Raw genomic sequence first — 20234 nt, forward strand, 5'->3', positions numbered from 1 at the left:
CAAAGATTTCATTTTGGTTTGGATCCATCACTGGAGAGTTAGTGTGATCTTTTTAGGGGTGTTGTAGAACTCTGTTTTTGCATGTTGCCAGAATCATTTTTCTGGTTCCTTCTCATCTGGGTGGACAATTTCCTCTTATTATTTTTGAATGTATTTCTGATTTTACTGGGTTTTTAAATGTTTTTCTCCCCTTGAGGATGTGACTTTAATGTGTGTAGTGTATGGTCACCTAGCTTTGGCTCTGGGTGCTTTCAGTGGCAAAGACTGTGTATGAGCTCTTTGGTTGTAGAGAATCTTTGTGCAATGGCTTTCTTAGCTGCTGGTTGTAGTAGCAGTGTGCTGGGTGTGTGAGAAGGCTCACTGTCTCCCATGGGCCAGAATGGCAGAGGTCTTATGAAGCTTGTCTCATTTCTCTGTGCTGTGCATTTTATTATTTTTGTGAAAAATATACTGGGGAAAAAAATAACAAAGTGCATACCACTGGGGAATGAGATAAGCTTCATGAGACCTCTGCCGTTGAATAGTTCAGCCTTCATGCTAGTACAGGCACCCACAGGTAAAAACCAGCTGCAGCTGAAGCAGGTGGGTATATGCAGTACCCCATTTGTGGGCAGAAGGCCCAGCCTTGACTGAGCTGGCTGGGAGAGCTCTCAGTGAAATGTACTGAGGTCTTTACAGGGGGACAGAAGGGAGCCACCTCAGCTCCTCTCCCAGGCCAGCAGGAAGGCCATCTGCTTCCTCATCATGCCCTTGTCCCAGTGTTCTGGATATTCAGATCAGACAAGCACCTCTGTCCATCTGCAGGAATGCTGACATTCCATGTAAAGAGGGGTTGTGACTTTACTTCTTGTGCAAGCCTGAACCCAGAGGGCACTCCTCTTGTGGAGATGTAGTCACCCTGAAGTGCTCCAGAAAGACTGTCTATAGGCACACTCATGCTGAGTTCCTGGAAGAGAAGCCCCAGCTGTATCTGCAAGTGGTGGGCAAGGGGGAGAAGTTTCCTTCTCTGGGTCCCTTCATGAGCACCGGAGCTGCCTGACTGCTGGGGTAGAACTGCAGTTTTTCACCACTGAGCATGGCCTTGCACCTGTGCCTCTGCTGAAGGAAACTTCCCACAAGTGGAAACTTCTGGGACTCAAGGCCTGCAGTCTGGTTTCTTTTGTCCCACAGGGTGCTCCCTTGATGTGGTGCACTCCCTGTTCCCATAGGTGTGGCAGTCCCTCAGGGCCAGACTACTGCAAATCCTGCTGCCCATCTGGTCTAGCCACCTTGTGGGGCTTCCACACTCTAAGCTGGTGCTGGGGGAATATGTGCAAGGCATCCAGTGATGTGAACACAAGGATTGAAGGTCCCTGAGCAAAACAAAGTCTCACAATGGGTGCACATCCAGCATAGCACCCACTGCTATAGCTCAGTTCCGGGGGAAAGTGTGATGGGACCTTGTGCGAGCAAGGTAATGCCCTTGAGGAGTCCCTAAATCACAGCCCACTGTGGTACTTGTGCTCGTGAGTGCAAAGGAGTCCTCTTTGAGCTTGGATACCAGCAGTCTGCTGCAAGGGCCAGAGAGGCCAAGAGCACTCCCACCTCCTCTGTCCACAGATTACTGAGTCTCTGAGGGTTTGATCTCTGCCAGCTTCTTGTTACTTTCTTTTTTCTTTTTTGGTGTGTCACAGATTCTTCCACTGAACTCTGATAAGCTCCAGCACTCTCCGCTTAACATTCCATTTGGGCTATGATTATTCATCTGTAGTTTCGGTTCTTCCTTCTGAAGAGAATTGGTCACTGATGCTTCTTATCAGCCAAGTGGAGAAACTCTCTGATGCCAAAGGCTGTGGACAGGTCTGCAGGATGTGCAGTGGCTTAGGCTCTGCTCTGAGCTTCAGAGGGGGACAATGTTGGGTGGATCTGGACCAAGCTGCCCTGCCCTCTGGTCTCCCAGCAGGTGTAAGCACAAGCTCTGATAAGGGTAGCAGGGGAGTGACATAGACTCTGAAAGATTTCCCTGGCTAAAAATAGTCTTAGTGTGATGGCTCTCTCAAATCCCAGCTATAGTAGTAATGTACTAGGCACATGAGTAGGCTCAAGACCTCCTGATTAGCTGGGATGGTGTGGGTAAATGATGTTAGCTGAGGTCATGCAGAAGTTTTCTCCTTCTCAAGTGGTGTGTTATTGTGTCAGCAGATGTTGTAATGGGCTGCACCAGTTGGCCTCTAGCCAGGAGGTGGCGTTTGTAGGAGAGAGCCAATTGTAATAGTGGCCATGGGATTTGTTCCTGGCTTATGATACCCAGGGGAAGAACTTGTGTCTCAGGCTATGGGCAAGGCCATGGAACTCCCAAAAGTCCCTGTCTGTTGTGTTATGCTACCAGGGCAGGTGGAAGGGCAAAACCAGGTTTGGGCTGGGTCAAACAGATTTGCACTCTGGCTCCCCATGTGTAAGCACAAGCAGTGGTCGCAATGGGGCTTGGAGGGCAGTTCCCTGGCCACTAGGGTAATGTTCCAGGGAGAAGCACAACTGACTCTGCTGCACAAAAGAATCCACATTGGGAGAAGGAGTAGCAGGTGTCAGTGAGACCCACCCAACTCCCACACTCTTGACAAGGTGGGTATCACAACCACAGTCTTCTGCTGGCAGCAGCTAGCTGGATCCCAGGCAGTCTGTGTTAAGAATGCAAAACTGCCCCAGGCCATACGCCTTCCTGCTGCCTGAGACAGAAACTATGCCTTTCAGGCCTCACCTCTCCCTGTTTGTTCACGAAGCTGGGGCACTTGGCTGCTGCTCCTGTGGCAAGAGCGTACTTCCCACTCGCCCCTCAGTTCTGGCCAAGGGAGTTTGTCCCCACTCGAGAGATTAGACTGCAGATCTCAGTTGGGAGCTTCTCCCATCCTGTGACCACAGCCTGAGTTAGCTGTGAGGTTCCTCTATCAAGAATGGTTTCCTTCTGTCCCCACTGGGGTTTCAGGGTACATGCAAAGTACTTCTCAATACTGCTCTTTTTCATATACTTCCCACTGCTCACCAAATCAACTCCAGTGCTGGGTAGGGTTAAGGTGCTCCCCTGTGGCCTGGCTTGCTCAGCTTCTCAGTGGGAATGTGTATCAAGGAGACATTCTCTCCCCCTTTCATGCTCTGGAGACTCACAGTGGTCTGCCTGGCTCATGGTGTAGGTTGCTGCCCACCACTTCTTTCAAAGTGTCTGAAGCTTCTTTCAGTTTTTCTGTTGAGTTCCTGTGTTCCTTCTTGGATAAAAATTTACACTGTGAATCTCTACACACCACTCTGCTGTTTCCAAGCAGGTGAGGCCCTCTAACAAAGCCTTCAGTCTACCATCTTGGAAAAAAAAAATCACTTTTGATTAATCATCTTATTATTTTCTAAATGCGTATATAAAGATTTCCAAAGATAGATTAATATTCTTCAAGATACTTTAAGTTTAGTTAAGAAAAGTATATTATTTATTTTATTAAAAATGTAGACTTAGAAGTTTTAAGGTAAAATGGTTAGTGTACTTCCCTAAATATCCATTTCAGCTAAGATTGGTGCAAAAATAATTGTGATTTTGCCGGGCGCGGTGGCTCACGCCTGTAATCCCAGCACTTTGGGAGGCCGAGGCGGGTGGATCACAAGGTCAGGAGATCGAGACCATCCTGGCTAATACAGTGAAACCCTGTCTCTACTAAAAATACAAAAAATTAGCTGGGTGTGGTGGCGGGCGCCTGTAGTCCCAGCTACTCGGGAGGCTGAGGCAGGAGAATGGCATGAACCCGGGAGGCGGAGCTTGCAGTGAGCCCAGATAGCGCCACTATAGTCTGGCCTGGGCAAAAGAGCAAGACTCCATCTCAAAAAAAAAAAAAAAAAAAAAAAAAATTGTGATTTTGAACCATGAATTTTAAATCATTATGACTAGGCTCAAACACATCTTTCTGAATGAAAATAGGAACCATTACAATCAACACATTTTTGCCAACAAGAAACAAACTTGTTTATTCCTGTAGCACAAAAATCCGTGCTTCGGGATTCGACAAACTATTGGAAAGAATTTTCTGCATCCTGCTGGCTGTGGAAGTGTTTTCCCTGCAAAAGGTTGTCGAGATGCTTGAAGTGGTAGTTGGTTGGCAAGAGGTAAGGTGAATATGGTGGATGAGGCAAAACATCATAGCCCAATTTCTTCTACTTTTGAAGTGTTGGTTGTGCAATGTGCAGTTGGGTGTTGTCATGGAGAATTGGGCCCTTTCTGTGACCAGTGCTGGCTGCAGGCGTTGCAGTTTTTGGTGCATCTCATTGATTTGCTGAGCATATTTATCATATGTAATGGTTCCCCCGGGATTCAGAAAGCTGTAGTGGATCAGACCGGCAGCAGACCAACAAACAGTGACTATGACTTTTTTTGTGCAAGTTTGGCTTTGGGAAGTACTTTGGAGCTTCTTCTTAGTCCATCCTCTGAGCCAATTGTCACCAGTTGTCATATAAAATCCACTTTTCGGTGACATCTCAATCCAATTGAGAGATCATTTGTTGTTGCATAGGATGAGAGAAGACAACACTTCAAAATAATACTTTTTTTTTTTTTTTTTTTTTGCTCAGCTCATGAGCAAACCTTTAGAGCTTTTTCACCTTTCCAATTTGCTTCAAATGCTGAACAACCGTAGAATGGTCAACGTTGATTTCTTTGGCAACTTCTCGTGTAGTTGTAAGAGGATCAGCTTTGATGATTGCTCTCAATTGATCGTTGTCAGTTTCTGATGGCTAGCCACTATGCTCTTCATCTTCAAGGCTTGTGTCTCCTTTGCAAAACATCTTGAACCACTACTGCATCATACGTTCGTTAGCAGTTCCTGAGCCAAATGTGTTGTTGATGTTGTGAGTTGTCTCCGCTGCTTTATGACCCATTTTGAACTCGAATAAGAAAATCGCTCAAATTTGCTTTTTGTCTAACATCATTTCCATAGTCTAAAATAAATATAAAATAAACAGCAAGTAATAAGTCATTAGCAAAAAAACATAAAGTGAGAAATGAACATTAAAATGATGTCTAACATAACTACATTTACTTAAGAATGTATTCCAATATCAAATGGCAAATTTCAACAATACAAAAACCGCACCTAGTTATTTTCTTCTATGTGTGTATCTTAGGGTTCTCCAGGGAAACAGAACTAACTAATCGTGTGTGTGTGTGTGTGTGTGTGTGCGTGCATAGAAAGACAGGAAGAGACACACACACGCAGAGAGAGGGGTATTTATTTTAAGGCCTCCAACTGATTAAATAAGGCCCACTTATATTATAGAGGGTAATCTTTACCCAGAGTCTCCTGGTTTAAATGTTAATCTCATCTGAAAAATACCTTCACAGTGATATCTGGACTGCTGTTTGACTAAATGTCAGGATACTGTGGCCTAGTCAAGTTAACACATAAAACTAAATATTACAGTCACACCCCTTGTCAACTTGGCACTCATACACGTCTACTGAAACCATACCTAATCTTCAAATAAAAGCAATAACAAGGTCATACTTCCATTTAACATGATACAGTAATCCTGCATACAACCAAAAATGCAGTAATCATTTTCCCAGAAGAGGATGTAAAGTTATTGACTAATGTTTATTCTTCTTTTACATTATAATGTAAAGTTAACAATACTTAAATATTATGATATATCATATGATATGTTCATGATAAGAGATTAAAAGGGAAAAAACAGACATTTACTTTATATACATATATACATATTCATAACAAAATCAAGATGAAGTACTCATGACAATTGCAATTCTCATTTGTATATCTGGTCACGTGATTTTTAGCTGATCTTCATAACTGCCTTATTCAGTTCCAGATTACCTTTGCCCACAGCAATCACCTCAGCTTGTTGTATTCTCTGGTGGGGTGACCCAAAGACCATTAGTGGACCTTCCTGAATTGGGCATTGTCGTTTTCTATTGAGTTTAATCACAGAGCATGGTATTACTAAGAGACATCCTAAGAGCTCTCCTGTATTCCAGAAATACTCTTCTTCCTTAATATCTATTTTGGAGGAGCAATCCAGTTTCCCCATAGTAGTCAGGATCAGTCAGTCTAGTCAGCATAGTAACTTCCTTCTTTGCCTGTTGATTCAGAGGCTTGAGGGACCCAAGGTGGCTGGTTGGCAGTCTTAACTTCCAGTTCAGTGGAATCACTGTATCTCCTGGTAGACACATTTATGCCTTTGGAACTGAGACCTCTAGGCCAGCAAAGCATAAGGTCACAGGGGCAGTTTCCACCCCATGAATCCTCACTATAAAATTAAAGGTACCATTTACTGGACGCTGATTCAGAGCACATACAGCCTCCTAGAGAACCTTGCCTAGCTCTGCAAAGTATTGCAACTATCTAACATAGTTGGCACTGTAAATGAGTCTTCAAAAGGCCATTCTAACCAGGTATGATGGCTAATGCTTGTAGTTCTATCTCCTTGGGGGAGGGTAAGGCAAGAGGGTTGCCTAGCCTCATTGAAATCCAGCCTAGGAACATAGTGAGATGTATCTCTAATTAAAACAAAACAAAAGGCCGTTCTGACATTCTGTCAAGCCAGCTGCTTTAGGATGGTGGGGAACATGGTAAGACCAGTGAATTTCATGAGGATGAGCCCATTGCCTCACTTTATTTGCTGTGAAGTGAGTTCCTTGATCAGAAGCAATGCTGTGTACAATATTGTGATGGTGGATGAGGCATTCTGTAAATCCATATATGGTAGTTTTGGCAGAAGAAATGGATGCAGGGAAGGCAAATCCATATCCAGAATGTGTAATTCAGTAATCATGTCCCTTCCATGATGGAAGCAGATGAGTGTAATCAACCTGCCACCAGGTACTTAGCTGATCACCTTGGGGGATAGTGCCATATCAGGGACTCAGCGTTGGTCTCTGTTGCTAACAGATTGAACACTTAGTCATGGCTGTAGTCAGATCAGCCTCGGTGAGTGGAAGTCCATGATGCTGAGCCCATACATAACAACCCTGCCACCATGGCCACTTTATTCATGAGCTCATTGGGCAGTTACCTGCATGGTTGGAGAAAGAGGCTGAACAGGTCATCGTATCTACTTGATTATTAAAATCCTCTTCTGCTGAAGTCATTCTTTGGTGGCATTCATATGAGACACAAATATCCTCACATTTTTCACCCATTCAGAAAGATCTGTGTATATACCTCTTCCACAGACCTTTTTGTCACCAATTTTCCAGTCATGTTCCTTCTAAGTCCCTGACCATCCAGCAAACCAGTGGCCATAGCTCATGAATTGATAACTAATTGTACATCTAGCCATTTCTTCTTCCTAGCAAAGTGAACAACCAGGTGGTCAAAGTTCTGCCCATTGGGAGGATTTCCCTTTACCACTTTCTTTCAGGGCTGTCCCATAAAGGGGCTGTAGTATTGCAGTTGTCCACTTCCAGATGGCACCTGCGTATCATGCAGAACTATCTGTAAACCAGTCCTGAGTTTTCTTTCTCTGTCAGCTGATTGTGGGGAACTCCCCATAAGGCCATAGTTGCAGGCTGGAAAAGAGAGGGTAGTATAGGCCGGACATGGTGGCTCATGCCTGTAATCCCAGCTCTTTGGGAGGCCGAGGTGGGCAAATCACTTGAGGTCAGAAATTCAAGACTAGCCTGGCCAACATGGCAAAACCCCATCTCTACTAAAAATACAATAATTAGCCAGGCGTGGTGGTGTGCGCCATGTGCCTGTAGTCCGAGCTACTCAGGAGGCTGAGGCACAAGAATCACTTGAACCCGGGAGGTGGAAGTTGCAGTGAGCTGAGACTGCGCCACTGCACTCCAGCTTGGGTGACAGAGTGAGTCAAAAAAAAAAAAAAGTAGTATAGCAGGAATGGGGACTGTGGCCATGTTCCTTACTTGTTCATCCAAGGCCTACTTGAGCCTGATCTCATATATACCACTTTAATTTGGTGATGGAGTCCTACTGTGTATGCACAACTTTATGGCTTGGTAGGTCAAATAATACCCAGTTCATGATGGGTAGCTCAGGTCTCATGGTTACTTAGTGGCCCATGATTAAGTGTTCAGTCTATACTAAGACCTAATAGCAAACCAAGAACTGTTTCCCAAAAGGAGTATAGTTATCTATGAACAACAGCTGGGCTTTGTATGCTGAAGGCATGTGCTGCAGTTCACATATGGGGGCTTGCCAGTGACTCCAAATGGCATCCCTGTCTGCCATTGACACTTCAAGCACCATTGGATATGCTGGATCATATGATCCAAGTGGAAAGCAGCTTGAGTAGCAGCCTGAACCTTCTGTTCTGGGACCTACTTAAAACTGTCAGGTTTTTGGGTCACTTGGTAAATGGGCCAGAGTAACATAGCCAAATGAAGACTGTGTTGCCTCCAAAATTCAGAGACTTACTAGATGTTGTGCCTCTTTCTGGGTTGTAGGAGGGGCCGGATGCAACAACTTATCCTTCACCTTAGAAGGGGTATCTCTCCATACCACTGCACTCCTCAAAATTTCACTGAGTAGAAGGCCCCTGAATTTTTTGTCAGATTTCCCATCCTCTGGCATGCAGCTATCTTACCAGTAAGTCTAATATAGTTGTTGCTTCTCGCTCATTAGGTCCATTCAGCATAATGTCATCAATGTAATGGACCTGCCTAATATCTTGTAAAAAGGGTGGTGAAGATTCTTGTGAAGGTGGTCAAGATTCTTGTGAAGCAAATTATGACATAGGACTAGAGAGCTGATATACCCCTGCAGCAGGACAGTGAAGTGTATTGCTGGCCTTGCCCGCTGAAAGCAAACAACTTACAGTGTACTTATGGTGGGCCTTAATAAAGACAGGTATGGAGAAAAGAGCATTTGTTAGAAAACTAGCTGCATACAGGTACCAGGGGATATGTTAATTTGCTCAAGCAATGAAACCACATTTGGCACAGCAGCTACAATTGTAGGCACCATCTAGTTAAGTTTATGACAGTCCACTGTCCAGGAGCCATCTTTCTTCTACACAGGCCGAATACGAGATTTGAAGGAGGATGTGGTGGTAGTCACCAACTCTGCATCTTTCAAGTCTGATGGTGGCACTAACCTCTGCAATCCCTCCAGGAATATGCAATATTGCTTTTGGTTACCATTTTCCTAGGTGGAGGTCATTCTAATGGGTTCCACCTGGCTTTTCTACCACAACAGCCTGCACTCCACAGGTCAAGAGACCAATGAGGGATTCTGCCAGTTGTTGAGCATGTCTGTTTCAATTTTGTACTCTGGAACAGGGAAAATAACCCACAAGAAGGTTGCAAGGACCCACTGGGCCTACATGAGACAGACCTGAGCTAAAACTCCATTGATTACTTAACCTTTATAAGGCCCTACTTTGACTGGTGGACCACAGTTACATTTTAGGTCTCCCTGGAATTAGGGTCAATTCAGAGCTAATGATCAGTAGTAGATTATTTCCTTTTCCGTAATGCACAGTCACCCTGCTAAGAGGCCACATAGGTCCATTTGGAGGCTGGGAGGAAGACTAACAGTGTAAATACTTGGCAGTGTCCTTCCTCAAGGGGACCCAGGCTCCCCTTCATTCAAGGGGTCTGGGTTTGTAAACTGGTACAAGTCTGGGTATTGATTGAGAAGCCCTGACTCTCCAATTTAATAATTCAAATTAAATTTTTTATCACTTGACCTAGAATTCTTCCACATATACAGATCAAGTAAAAAATTAGTAGACTTCCCATCCATTTCACTTCTAGGAACATCATGATAACTAGCCAACACCATAGGTCTCTACGAGTCAGACTATTCTGATTAATGCTTTGACTCTGCTTCAATTATGGTACTATGACCACCTTGTCTTTGGTGATTAAGTGCCCCCACTTGGTTCCTGTCATTCTAGGATCCAACTACTCCCGTCGCATTTAGGTTTCCCAATTCAGTGGCAGCAGTTCCCACTGAAAGTTCTAGCCTACAGAGAAGAATGATCACATAATTGGGGAAAGAAGCCGGGGCTGCCCTTACAAATTTATTTTTCATAGTCGTGCTGAAAGAAAGGTGTGTCTTCTGGAACCTCGCAGGTTTGGTGAGTAGGCCTTAACTGAATCTGTTAATACTTGAACATTACAATGTCCCTAAAGCCTCTTTTTCTATGGATCTCTTCTTCTAGAATATACCAAGGCAGTTCTGTCATTTCAGCTTCATGTCGTTTAGGCCACCTTTTGGTCCATGTTTCATCCAGCCGTCCAAACAAACTGTTAAAGCTCTTTCTTACCCCATGGGCTGTAACATTAAGTATGGAACCTCTGCTTAATGAGCTCCTATCGGTAAATTTAGCCTGATCCAACTTTATATTTTTTCCACTATTATCCTATACCTTTAATATCTATTCCCATATATATTTCCTTGGTTTTTGTCTGTAAATTGGAGAAATTATATAGTTCTTTGGAGTATAGCATAATTCCTCATGGGTCATAGTTCACATATCACCTTTAGGAGCCTGCTGAGACTTGAACTAGTTATAGGTCTAGAAGCAAAGAGGGGTAGTGGGGGTGAATCAGGAGTGTCTTGCATGGCAGATACCTCAGAGGAGACCATTGCAGCTTTCTCAGGCCAAATAGAGTTAATCTCAGATATGGATGGAGTGGCTGCTTCTACTGGCAAAGAAGACTGAGAATTTAAGGTTTCAATTTTGCCAGCTTCATCAGGATCTTCCCAAATAACTTCCATTCCAAATTTTAGAATCTTACTTCTTCTTGGTCAATGCCTTCACTTTATTAGCAGATGCCCTGTGAGGTTGTGAATTCAGTTCGCATTGTAATTCATCCACTTAAAGGATGAGATTCTGAATTTGGTTTTCGTCAGTCTCAGCTCTGCAGCTATAGGGGGTAAGAGTTTTTTTTCAGGGCAGTCATAGAAACTTTCTGGTCATTTATAAAGTACTTATACTGATAATTCAGATCTCTGAGCTCATCCTTTCTCTACTTTGTTCAGCACAATTAGGATCAGCCGGCCAATCTCATATTTGTTATTTTGACAAAAATGTTAGAAATTATGTATGTGGTCACCTGGAACCTTGCCTCTTAAAAGTATTTTATTAGGAATATCCAGTGGTGGTATTTTGTGTATCTCTGCTGCCACATCACACTATAGATTATCAGTACTCTCTTTTCTACTGGAAAGTGAGTCATTAGGGCCTTTAAATCTAATCAGATTAGAGAACCAAACCCAGAACCAATTTAGAAAACTCATCCTTAAGATTATTCTCTAGAATCACTCTCAGTACTAAAGTCTGTGTTAGGGTTCTCCAGAATGACAGAATTAATAGAATATGTGAATATACATATACATACATACATACGTATGTGTGTGTGTGTGTGTATGTGTGTGTATTTAGAGAGAGAGAGATTGAGAAAGATTGAGATTGATTTTAAGGAACTTTCTCAACTAATTGTAGAGACAAGTCCAAAATTTGCAGGGCAGGCTGACAGACTGGAGACCCATGGAAGAGTTAATGCAGAGTTAATTTTGTGGTTCAGGTCAGAAAGCAATCTGGAGGCAAAATTCTTTTTTCTTGGGGAAATGACAGGCTTTTTCTCTTAAGGCCTTCAACTGATTGGATAAGGCCCACCCACATTATACAGAATAAACTACTCAGAATCTACTGTTTCAAATGTTAATCTTAACTAAAAAATGCCTTTGCAACAACATACAGATTGGTGTTTAACTAAATGTCTGGGTATCATGGCCTAGCTAATTTGACACATAAAATTAACCATAACAGTATGTATGTACATATTTAACAACAATCCACTGACTCCTGGGAAAATATCTGTGTATATATATTTATATAGACATTTTTCCATATGTATATATGTGTCTGAGAAAGATACATACAAGGGTTAAAATATTTTCATTTATATATTCTTGGTATGTGTATAACTATCTTAAAATGACCCAGATTTGGTGCTTTGGAGTGTTTGATGTATTTTATTAAGACTTCTCTGTATGATAAGCTTTATTTATAAACATAGTGCTCATAGTGAGTATTCAGCATAAGCAGGATAGGCCTGAAGAATTCTAACTGTTGCGCTTTTAGACCTGACCAGAAACAGTTTCTGCCATCCTAGTTTGTGAAATAGACATACTTAAAATTCCTCTTAGAAAGGAACAAAAGCTCCTGGTTAAAATATGATAAAATAACTACATCTTAGCTTGAAAGATGAGAACTATTATATGTTGATCAGTATGTTGGGCTTTTTAATTTAGATTTTTAAAGAGCGAGAAGAAGATTTGAGGCGTTTGTCTCGCCCATTGGAATGTTCTTGTTTCCGAACATCTATCTGGGATGAAACCCTCTATAAGGTGTGTATGTCTCCCTGAGTTCCCTCATTTTAAGAGCATGAAAAAAAACCTAGAAGGATATTAACAAAACTAAAAGATTTTAAACTATTTCATAGCCATCTAGATTTGTTGTACTAAAAAGAAAAATAATCTGCAACAAATTGTTTGAAGAATATCAAACTTAACATTAAGAGACTTGGGTTTTGATCTTAGATTGGGTCGACATAGCTACCAAGTCACACTGAATTAGCCAGTTTGGTCATGATTAATTTGATACTGGTCTTTGTGATAGCAGAGGTTTCACTTACTGGCGATCATCCATTTTGACCTGTTGTGGTCTCAATGCTGATTGGAGTTGTATCTAGTATTCAGGTACTTCTACATGATATAAGCTAGTCTGCCTAAGTTTGGATGGCAATAAAATGAAAATATTTAGGGAAGAGATTGGAGAAGGAGTCTTAGAATCAGACATGTTATGCCTAGCATATGGTATAATAGCTTCAACTTTCATGCCAAATTGGGGACAAGCATTCTTTCAACCAGAAGTACTGTTCCCATTGCTGGAATGGATACCACACTGCTTACACTAATTATGGAGATTACAACAATAGCTTTGTTATGGATGAAGCTGAAATTACCTTATAGGCTCCTTATTCTGATTCCTCTCTTTCTCCTACTGATCTAGTTATTTGAAGGACTAGGTCCTTTTGGGTCCTCCTGTAGTTAGCCCTTTCCTTCAGACTGCTTCTGGTATCCATTGACAAGTCTGACTCTGGGTAGGAAAGCACCCTTCTCTGTCACTGGTAGCTACAGCCTCAGTATCAACAGCATCTGACAAGTATCTACAACCAGAAGCACAGAAACCTGATGTGGCAAGGAGAAAAACCATTGGACTTTTAAATAGCCATTGCTTTTTTTTTTAACTAATTCATTTTCCCCAATATTATGTTGACCCAGCCTCACTCTAGTAACAGATCATTTTGAGATACCTGTCTAGGAAATACTGTTCTAGATTAATATGGGCCGAATTTCTCTCAAAGCCTTATTCCCATAGAACAGGTAACCGTGAATAAGGATGGACATGACGCACTGATAAGAACCAACTGCGGTGTGAAGGATGGCAATACATAACACGACCAAAGACAATTGGCTAATCACAACACTGCTGTGAGTGACAATGTCTCTGCTGTGGTTAGCTTTGGTGCCTTCTCCAAGGTAAATTCAGCAGTGACATTAACACCGACCTGGGAACTTGGAACCTGAACCCTCATGCCTAAGTAATAAAACTAATTGGAACAGAGACATGGCACTTCTATCTCTTACATCAATGTTGCATAGAGCTAACTTAAATTTTTATATTAAGTTTTATTCAACAAGCACTCATTACATACCTGCTTGATGCTGTTGGATACACAAATGACTAAGACCAGGTTCCTGCCCTCTTGTAGGGGAGAGAAGAACAAAGTACACCTTACCAGACAAATTGGAGTGAGAGTGAAGAAAGTATTATAATGAAAATACAAATAAAAGAGCCTACAAGAATAGAGGGAGAGTGTGGTTAATTTCAACTGCTTACATTAGTCATACTCCTGGATGAAGTCAGTTTTAGGCAAAAACACAGTAGACCATTTTGAATTCAATTGGATCAATAATTTATGCGGATAACAACAAACCTTTGGGAATGATAATGCCACTAGTTTCTCTTTTAATGGTATATTATTCTATTGAGGGGAGGGGCCATTTGTCTATGTGGCTCTGCTACTTTCATAAAATTGATTCTTAGGTATATGTTAAATATAGCATAATTAGGTTCTGATCTTTAGAGAAATCTACACTGTTGGACTTAAATATTTGTGACTAGATTAGGAGCTTTTTAACAAAGTAGATCATATTTTTCAACTTTTTTCCTAAGGCAACATGATGGCATTAAATATTTGTTTGCTTTCAATTATCAGTGGAAAGAAGTTTCTCCAGCATTTTAAAAAGTGTTTGAACTTAAAAAAAAAAATCAACTCAAGGATAAAAATCAGATGCTAGCTTCATTTTCTCATTTCATTTGTGTTATATCATATTTAATGTCAGTATTTGGGACTGGATTATCATCATATTTTGCTGTCCACATGTTATAGTGTACTTACTAATTTCAAATGTCTGGGACTGACTAGCTGTTAATAATAGTACACTGTGTTTCTGTTCTGTTAGGCTTGGTCCAGCATAGTTTATCAGCTGATTCCCAATGTTCAGCAGCTGGAAATGAACCTAAGGAATTTTGCTGAAATTATCGAAGCTGATGAAGTACTTCTTTTTGAGAGAGCTACTTTTCTGGTAAGAACTTTCTGCTTTGCAAATGTGCTTCACACAGTACCTTCTTTGTTTTCAGCAACAGAGAACAGCATGTCACTACTTTTAGGAAGAACCTTTTCCCTCTTGTCAACTTTAGCATGTGCAGCCTTATTTATAAAATAGTATTGTCAGCAAGTGACCTGAAAGAAGCCTTTTTGGTGTGTAGCTCTTTGGAAGTTAGTGAAACTTAGATTTTTCCAGGTATGTCTTATTAGAGAGTTCAGATTGTTGGCTGGGCATGGTGGCTCACGCCTGTAATCCCAGCACTTTGGGAGGCCGAGGTGGGTGGATCACCTGAGGTCGGGAGTTAGAGAACAGCCTGACTAACATGGAGAAACCCCGTCTCTACTAAAAAATACAAAATTAACCAGGTGTGGTGACATGTGCCTATAATCCCAGCTACTTGGGAGGCTAAGGCAGGAGAATTGCTTGAACTCGGGTGGTGGAGGTTGCGGTGAGCCGAGATCATGCCATTGCACCCCAGCCTGGGCAACAAGAGCGAAACTCCGTCTCAAAAAAAAAGAGAGTTCAGATTATTTATGCTAGTAACTGTTCATTTATGTTAAAGGATTCCTATTTCCTGTGGACTTTTTATTATGAAATGTGGGATATTTTCCTTTTGAGAAAACTCACATCCTATCCTTTTCTCTAAAAGACTCATTGAAAACTTTTAATGTAGAAGAGACGTTGTGGTCATCTCAGTGACATAGGAGTTCACATGAAGAAGTGGAGAGGGAAAGAGGCATGTTGGTATTTTTATTTTTCTGGTAAATTGAACTTAGCAACTATATTGGAGCCTATTGTTTGTATAACCCTGAAGGGGGGATGCAAAAACCAGTATTGTATTTGTAAATACATTTTTAAAATAGCAATAATAGAAACTAATTTAAGGTGTCACAACACACTGCATAAGTAATTGCTAATTAGCCTCGGTAAATGTAACTCTAAGAGCAGTTCCCAGTAAATAATTTGTTTCTGAGCCCTGCCAATGCTTGATGATTTTAGAAACAATTCTTAATCTCTAGGGACTTGTTTTCCTTCTACAAATATCTATATCATAGGTTTATTGTGCAGATGAAAATGGGACACAGGAACATTGAGCACCCAGCAAGCCTTGGCATTTAGTTGACAAACTATTAAATATTGATTCCTTTTGCTACTATAGCAACAGGGCAGAGAATCCAAAGTACAATTTTTCCCTCTTCCTTTGTGGAAATATTATTTGTAACCCCAGAGGTATTTGGGAGCCATCCTTCTAGCTGGTATAGATGGGGCAAGGAGTCCTAATTAGAGTATCTTTCTGTCTCAGCCCACTGGCAGAGGTCACTTGCTTGGAATTGTGCTACCCTGAGCCTGTTTTTCCTGCTAGTGTGAGTAACAATGAGCAAGAAAGCTATTCTGTCTTGATGTACGTGGCAGGACCGAAATCTGCTTCAGCAGTATTCCCCTACTATGTCTGCCACACATGGTTGTAGAGGTTAACCTAATATAAGCTCCCTGTTCCTTACTAATAGTAACAGGTAGTTTTTGTTTCTCTTGAGACCAAGTTTAGATGTGACTGAACATTTTCACTGAGCGGGGTGAAGTCAAGCAAGGGGGATTTGTTCTTCCACTGGTATAGAAATTATGTTTTGAAATGTTCACATTGTCTCATGGAATTTCCCTGTGAGTTTTCTTCTGGTGAGTGACTCAGTTTTGCTTCCTGCTAGACACTCTGCATCTGTATATTCAGCCTATAGGTAATACTTGTGTGGTTTTATTAAAATCTGAAAAAGTTAGAAAAAGTGTTTTCAGCTGGTGTGGGTGTCCATCCTGAATAAGTTCATTTGTAAATGTTCCTCAGGGATTGGAATCAACCAGTTAAGCTTTTAAAATATAATTCCAAAAGCTATTTGGTTAGCTTGGCCTTTATTAAAATTAAACACATGAAGTATACCTCAAGAACAGCTAGGAATTTTTATTTGTTTTTCTTTTTGATTGGTACATTTTAAAAATCGAAGACCATCATGCGAAATATTGAAATAAAATGAATATTTAGTGATTAAAGTTAGAAAAAATAGCAGTGAACCAAAATAGGCAATATGTAAATGATTTAATAAATTATAACCAAATGGTACTAGATGGGCCATCTGAATGGACGTTGAAATCACACAGAATGTTGATAAGATATAGGACAGAGGAAAAGAGACAATAAGCCAGGTGCCAAGTCTACCCTAAAAACCAGTGACCAAGGGACTGACAAATGTCTGCTTTGAGGAGTAGCAGAGGATGATATGACTATTTTGCATGGATTCAAAGGACAATATTCTTTTTCATAGGTAATTTCTCACTATCAGTGTAAAGAGCAGCGTGATGCCCATAGATTTGAGAAAATAAGCAACATTATTAAGCAGTTCAAGCTGAGCTGCAGGTAAGAGATCTAGTAGGAATGATCTGTTTATCTCTTGAAAAAATTATTACCATTTTTTAGAAGTTCAAATAACTATAGTTAACTGTACTTCTATATTCAGAATAGTTCCTTCAATCAAAGACAAAGCTAAATTCTAAGGGGCCTCCAGTTGACTGAAATGCAGGTCGTTGTCCTTTAATGCAAACTCAGCTGGTACAGAAGCATATGAAAAATATCGAAACAGAATATCCTTTTGAGATGATTGATACTATTTGGGAAGAAATAAATAGAATATTCAAGGGAGTTTTGAAAAAGAAGGAGGAAGGAGAATTTGCCTTACTGAATACCAAAATTTACTCTAAAACTACTACTTTAAGTATTTACTATTTGACTTTAAAATAGTGAGGTACTGATTCAGAAATGGTACAGAGAATGGAGAGTCTAGAAATGTTTAATCACGTTGTGTCAGCTATTGTTAAATAAAATTTGAATCATAGCATTGTGAATCTAGGAAAAAGGAATGGCTGAACATCATAATTTAGCAAAGATTTAATAATCAAAATCCTTACCCTGATAAAAGTTTGATTCCAGAACGGCAGGAATAAGTTTACTCTGTTTATGCCTTAGCACACTTTGAGACTTTCTGGAATGTTTATGCTAACATTTTGAAGAAGAAATAGCCAATGACAAGCAAATATAGTTGCCTTGTTTGTTTTCAAAGAAAAAAGACCATTTCTTGAATTTAAATGTAACACTGAAAGATATAGATATTAATCTCAATGATAAGGAAATTTCAACTTAAGATGCTTATTAAATATTGAAGAAGTCTTCTAAACATGATTTTAAACATGGATCTAGGTCTAAGCCAATTTTCATTTCACAGTCAGTTTCAAGTGCTTTAGCCAGATGTGGTGGTATGCACCTCTGTAGTCCCAGCTACTTGGGAGGCTTAGGCAGGAAGGATCACTTGAGCCAGGATTTCAAGGCTGCAGTGAGCCATGATGGCACCACTGCACTCCAGCCTGGGTGACAGAGCGAGACTCTGACTCATAAAAAAATAAATTGAAATTTAAAAAATTTTAAAAATCAAGTCCTAGCCCACTTTTGTCCCAGTTACTTTTCAAAACATGTTAAATTCAATATAAGAGTTTCCTTGGAAAAAGTAGAGTTAGTGATTAACCATCTTAATGAAGTGGTGAATTGAGGTATAATGCTATAAAAAAGATGTTTAACATAAATAAGAGCTTGTTGTAGTGTTATTATTTCATTCTTTAACCTCTCTTCTTCTTTTTCCTATAGCAAGCTGGCTGCCTCTTTCCAGAGTATGGAAGTCAGGAACTCTAACTTCGCTGCTTTCATTGACATCTTTACATCCAACACTTATGTGATGGTTGTGATGTCTGATCCGTCCATTCGTAAGTTTAAACTTGGCTGACCTAGGTTCAAAGCCACATACTCTATTTAAACAATTGTCGCAGAGGTAGTACTTTATTAGATACTTAAAAGCTATTTTATAGTGGGGATGGTTACATAACAATGTGAGGGCACTTAATCCCAATGAACTGTATGCTTAAAAATAATTTAAATGATAAACTTTGTGTTATGTATACTTTACCACAATAAAAAAAACTATTTTAGTACTAGTGGTAAATAGTTTTTATTTAATAGACTTATATTTTAAAGCTTAAAAATAATTTAGCCTCTAGGGTATTACGTTTTTCTTCATGGGAACTTCAAAAAGCAAGTCACTAAATCCAAGAATTTTAAAGAAAAAACCCAAATACATCATTTATGCTGCATCTGGTATAGATTTTTTAAAGACTAGTCAATCTAAGCTCTAAACTATTAAATGACAAACCATTTTATATGTCATTGCATATTCCTATGTACCACATTCTCATATTTCTGTTATGGGCATGAAGGGGTGTTTGATGCTTCCATACCATAGTAACCATGACTATCACAACCATTGAAATAAAGGTTTTTGCAGTATTTTCAGGATGGTCCCAGAAATTTAAATTAATCTTTCATCCATTGGCTTTTGCTACTTTAGGTTAATATTAAAATATAACATACATTTATGGGGTTTATGGGGTTTATGCTGTTAGCTCCAAACCAAAAGATTTTGGAAATTTATTTTGGAAATTTTGTGTTTAGAATATGAATAAATCTTCTGCTTATTCAGAAAAATTAAACCTTGATAACTTGGGACCTCCTATTCCTGTATGTTCTCTGACATACATTGAGGGATTTGGCTCTCTTTTGTTTATTTGTTTTACTAGTCAGACACTCCTTTGGCTGCCCATACTTAATTCTGTTGGGTGTTTCCGCCCCCACCCTCAGCTTCTGCAGCTACTCTGATCAACATCCGCAATGCCAGGAAACACTTTGAAAAGCTGGAAAGAGTGGATGGACCAAAGCAGTGTCTTCTCATGCGCTAAACATTGATGAATATTGTTTCACACAAAAATGAAAAGTTTCCTAATTAATGTTGTATTCATATATGTAGGCTCTGAAATGTTGTGATGCCTATTGCTTCTGTATTTCTTCTCTACTCCCTAGTCTTAATGTTTAACCTTGAATGCTATTAACTTAAATAGCCATTGAGGAGTTAGAAGATGAATTGTTCATGAAGTCGGTGTTACATAAAAGTAGGTGATATGTAAGTTTTCTGATAACAAGGTTCTAATAGTGTTTAAATGTACTGGCAACCTGGTTCCAACAGTTGTGTTTGCCAAAGCCTTTCTCAGCATCATCTTGTATTCCTTATCAGATAGTAAGTAACCTGTAAGTTTGGAGTATTACTGTTTTCTCAGCATGCATTAAAAATATTCCTTAACTTCAATTGTAAATAAACTTTTGGTGTTAGGGATTTCAGTGTCTATTTTTCTTTTCCTTGTTTCTTCAACTTTGTCCTAAGAAAGAGTAAAGGAATTTCACAGTTATCCTAGGTGAAGGGGACCTTCTGGTTGGGAAGGCACAAAATAAAATTGGATGGGAAGAATGTAGCCAGATTATGGCCTTAAAGCGAGGCAGAAGAATTCAGATATAAGACATCTAAATGTGATAGGATATAGGAAAGCATTGTGGGGAATTATGTGAAAGCAATTTTGAAAGAAAGTTAAGCTAGACCATATGTACTGACTGATGGCAGCTGGGGAAACTCTGGT

The 20234-nt window shown here is 40.2% G+C and overlaps 1 protein-coding gene across 3 annotated transcripts in view; it reads left to right on the forward strand.

Moving 5' to 3' along the window:
• Nucleotides 1–19936, forward strand: part of RRAGB (Ras related GTP binding B) — a 38826-nt gene extending 18890 nt beyond the window's left edge. For all 3 annotated transcript variants that reach the window (XM_054470934.2, XM_054470935.2, XM_054470933.2), the window contains 5 exons: nt 12258–12353; nt 14535–14657; nt 16994–17085; nt 18364–18479; nt 19408–19936. In XM_054470934.2, the coding sequence (XP_054326909.1) occupies nt 12258–12353; nt 14535–14657; nt 16994–17085; nt 18364–18479; nt 19408–19505 (525 nt within the window). In that variant the 3' untranslated portion in view covers nt 19506–19936. The remainder of the gene's footprint in view (nt 1–12257; nt 12354–14534; nt 14658–16993; nt 17086–18363; nt 18480–19407) is intronic.
• Nucleotides 19937–20234: the final 298 nt, after the last annotated feature.

The sequence above is a fragment of the Pongo pygmaeus genome, chromosome X (genome assembly GCF_028885625.2).
Source record: "Pongo pygmaeus isolate AG05252 chromosome X, NHGRI_mPonPyg2-v2.0_pri, whole genome shotgun sequence".
NCBI lineage: Eukaryota > Metazoa > Chordata > Mammalia > Primates > Hominidae > Pongo > Pongo pygmaeus.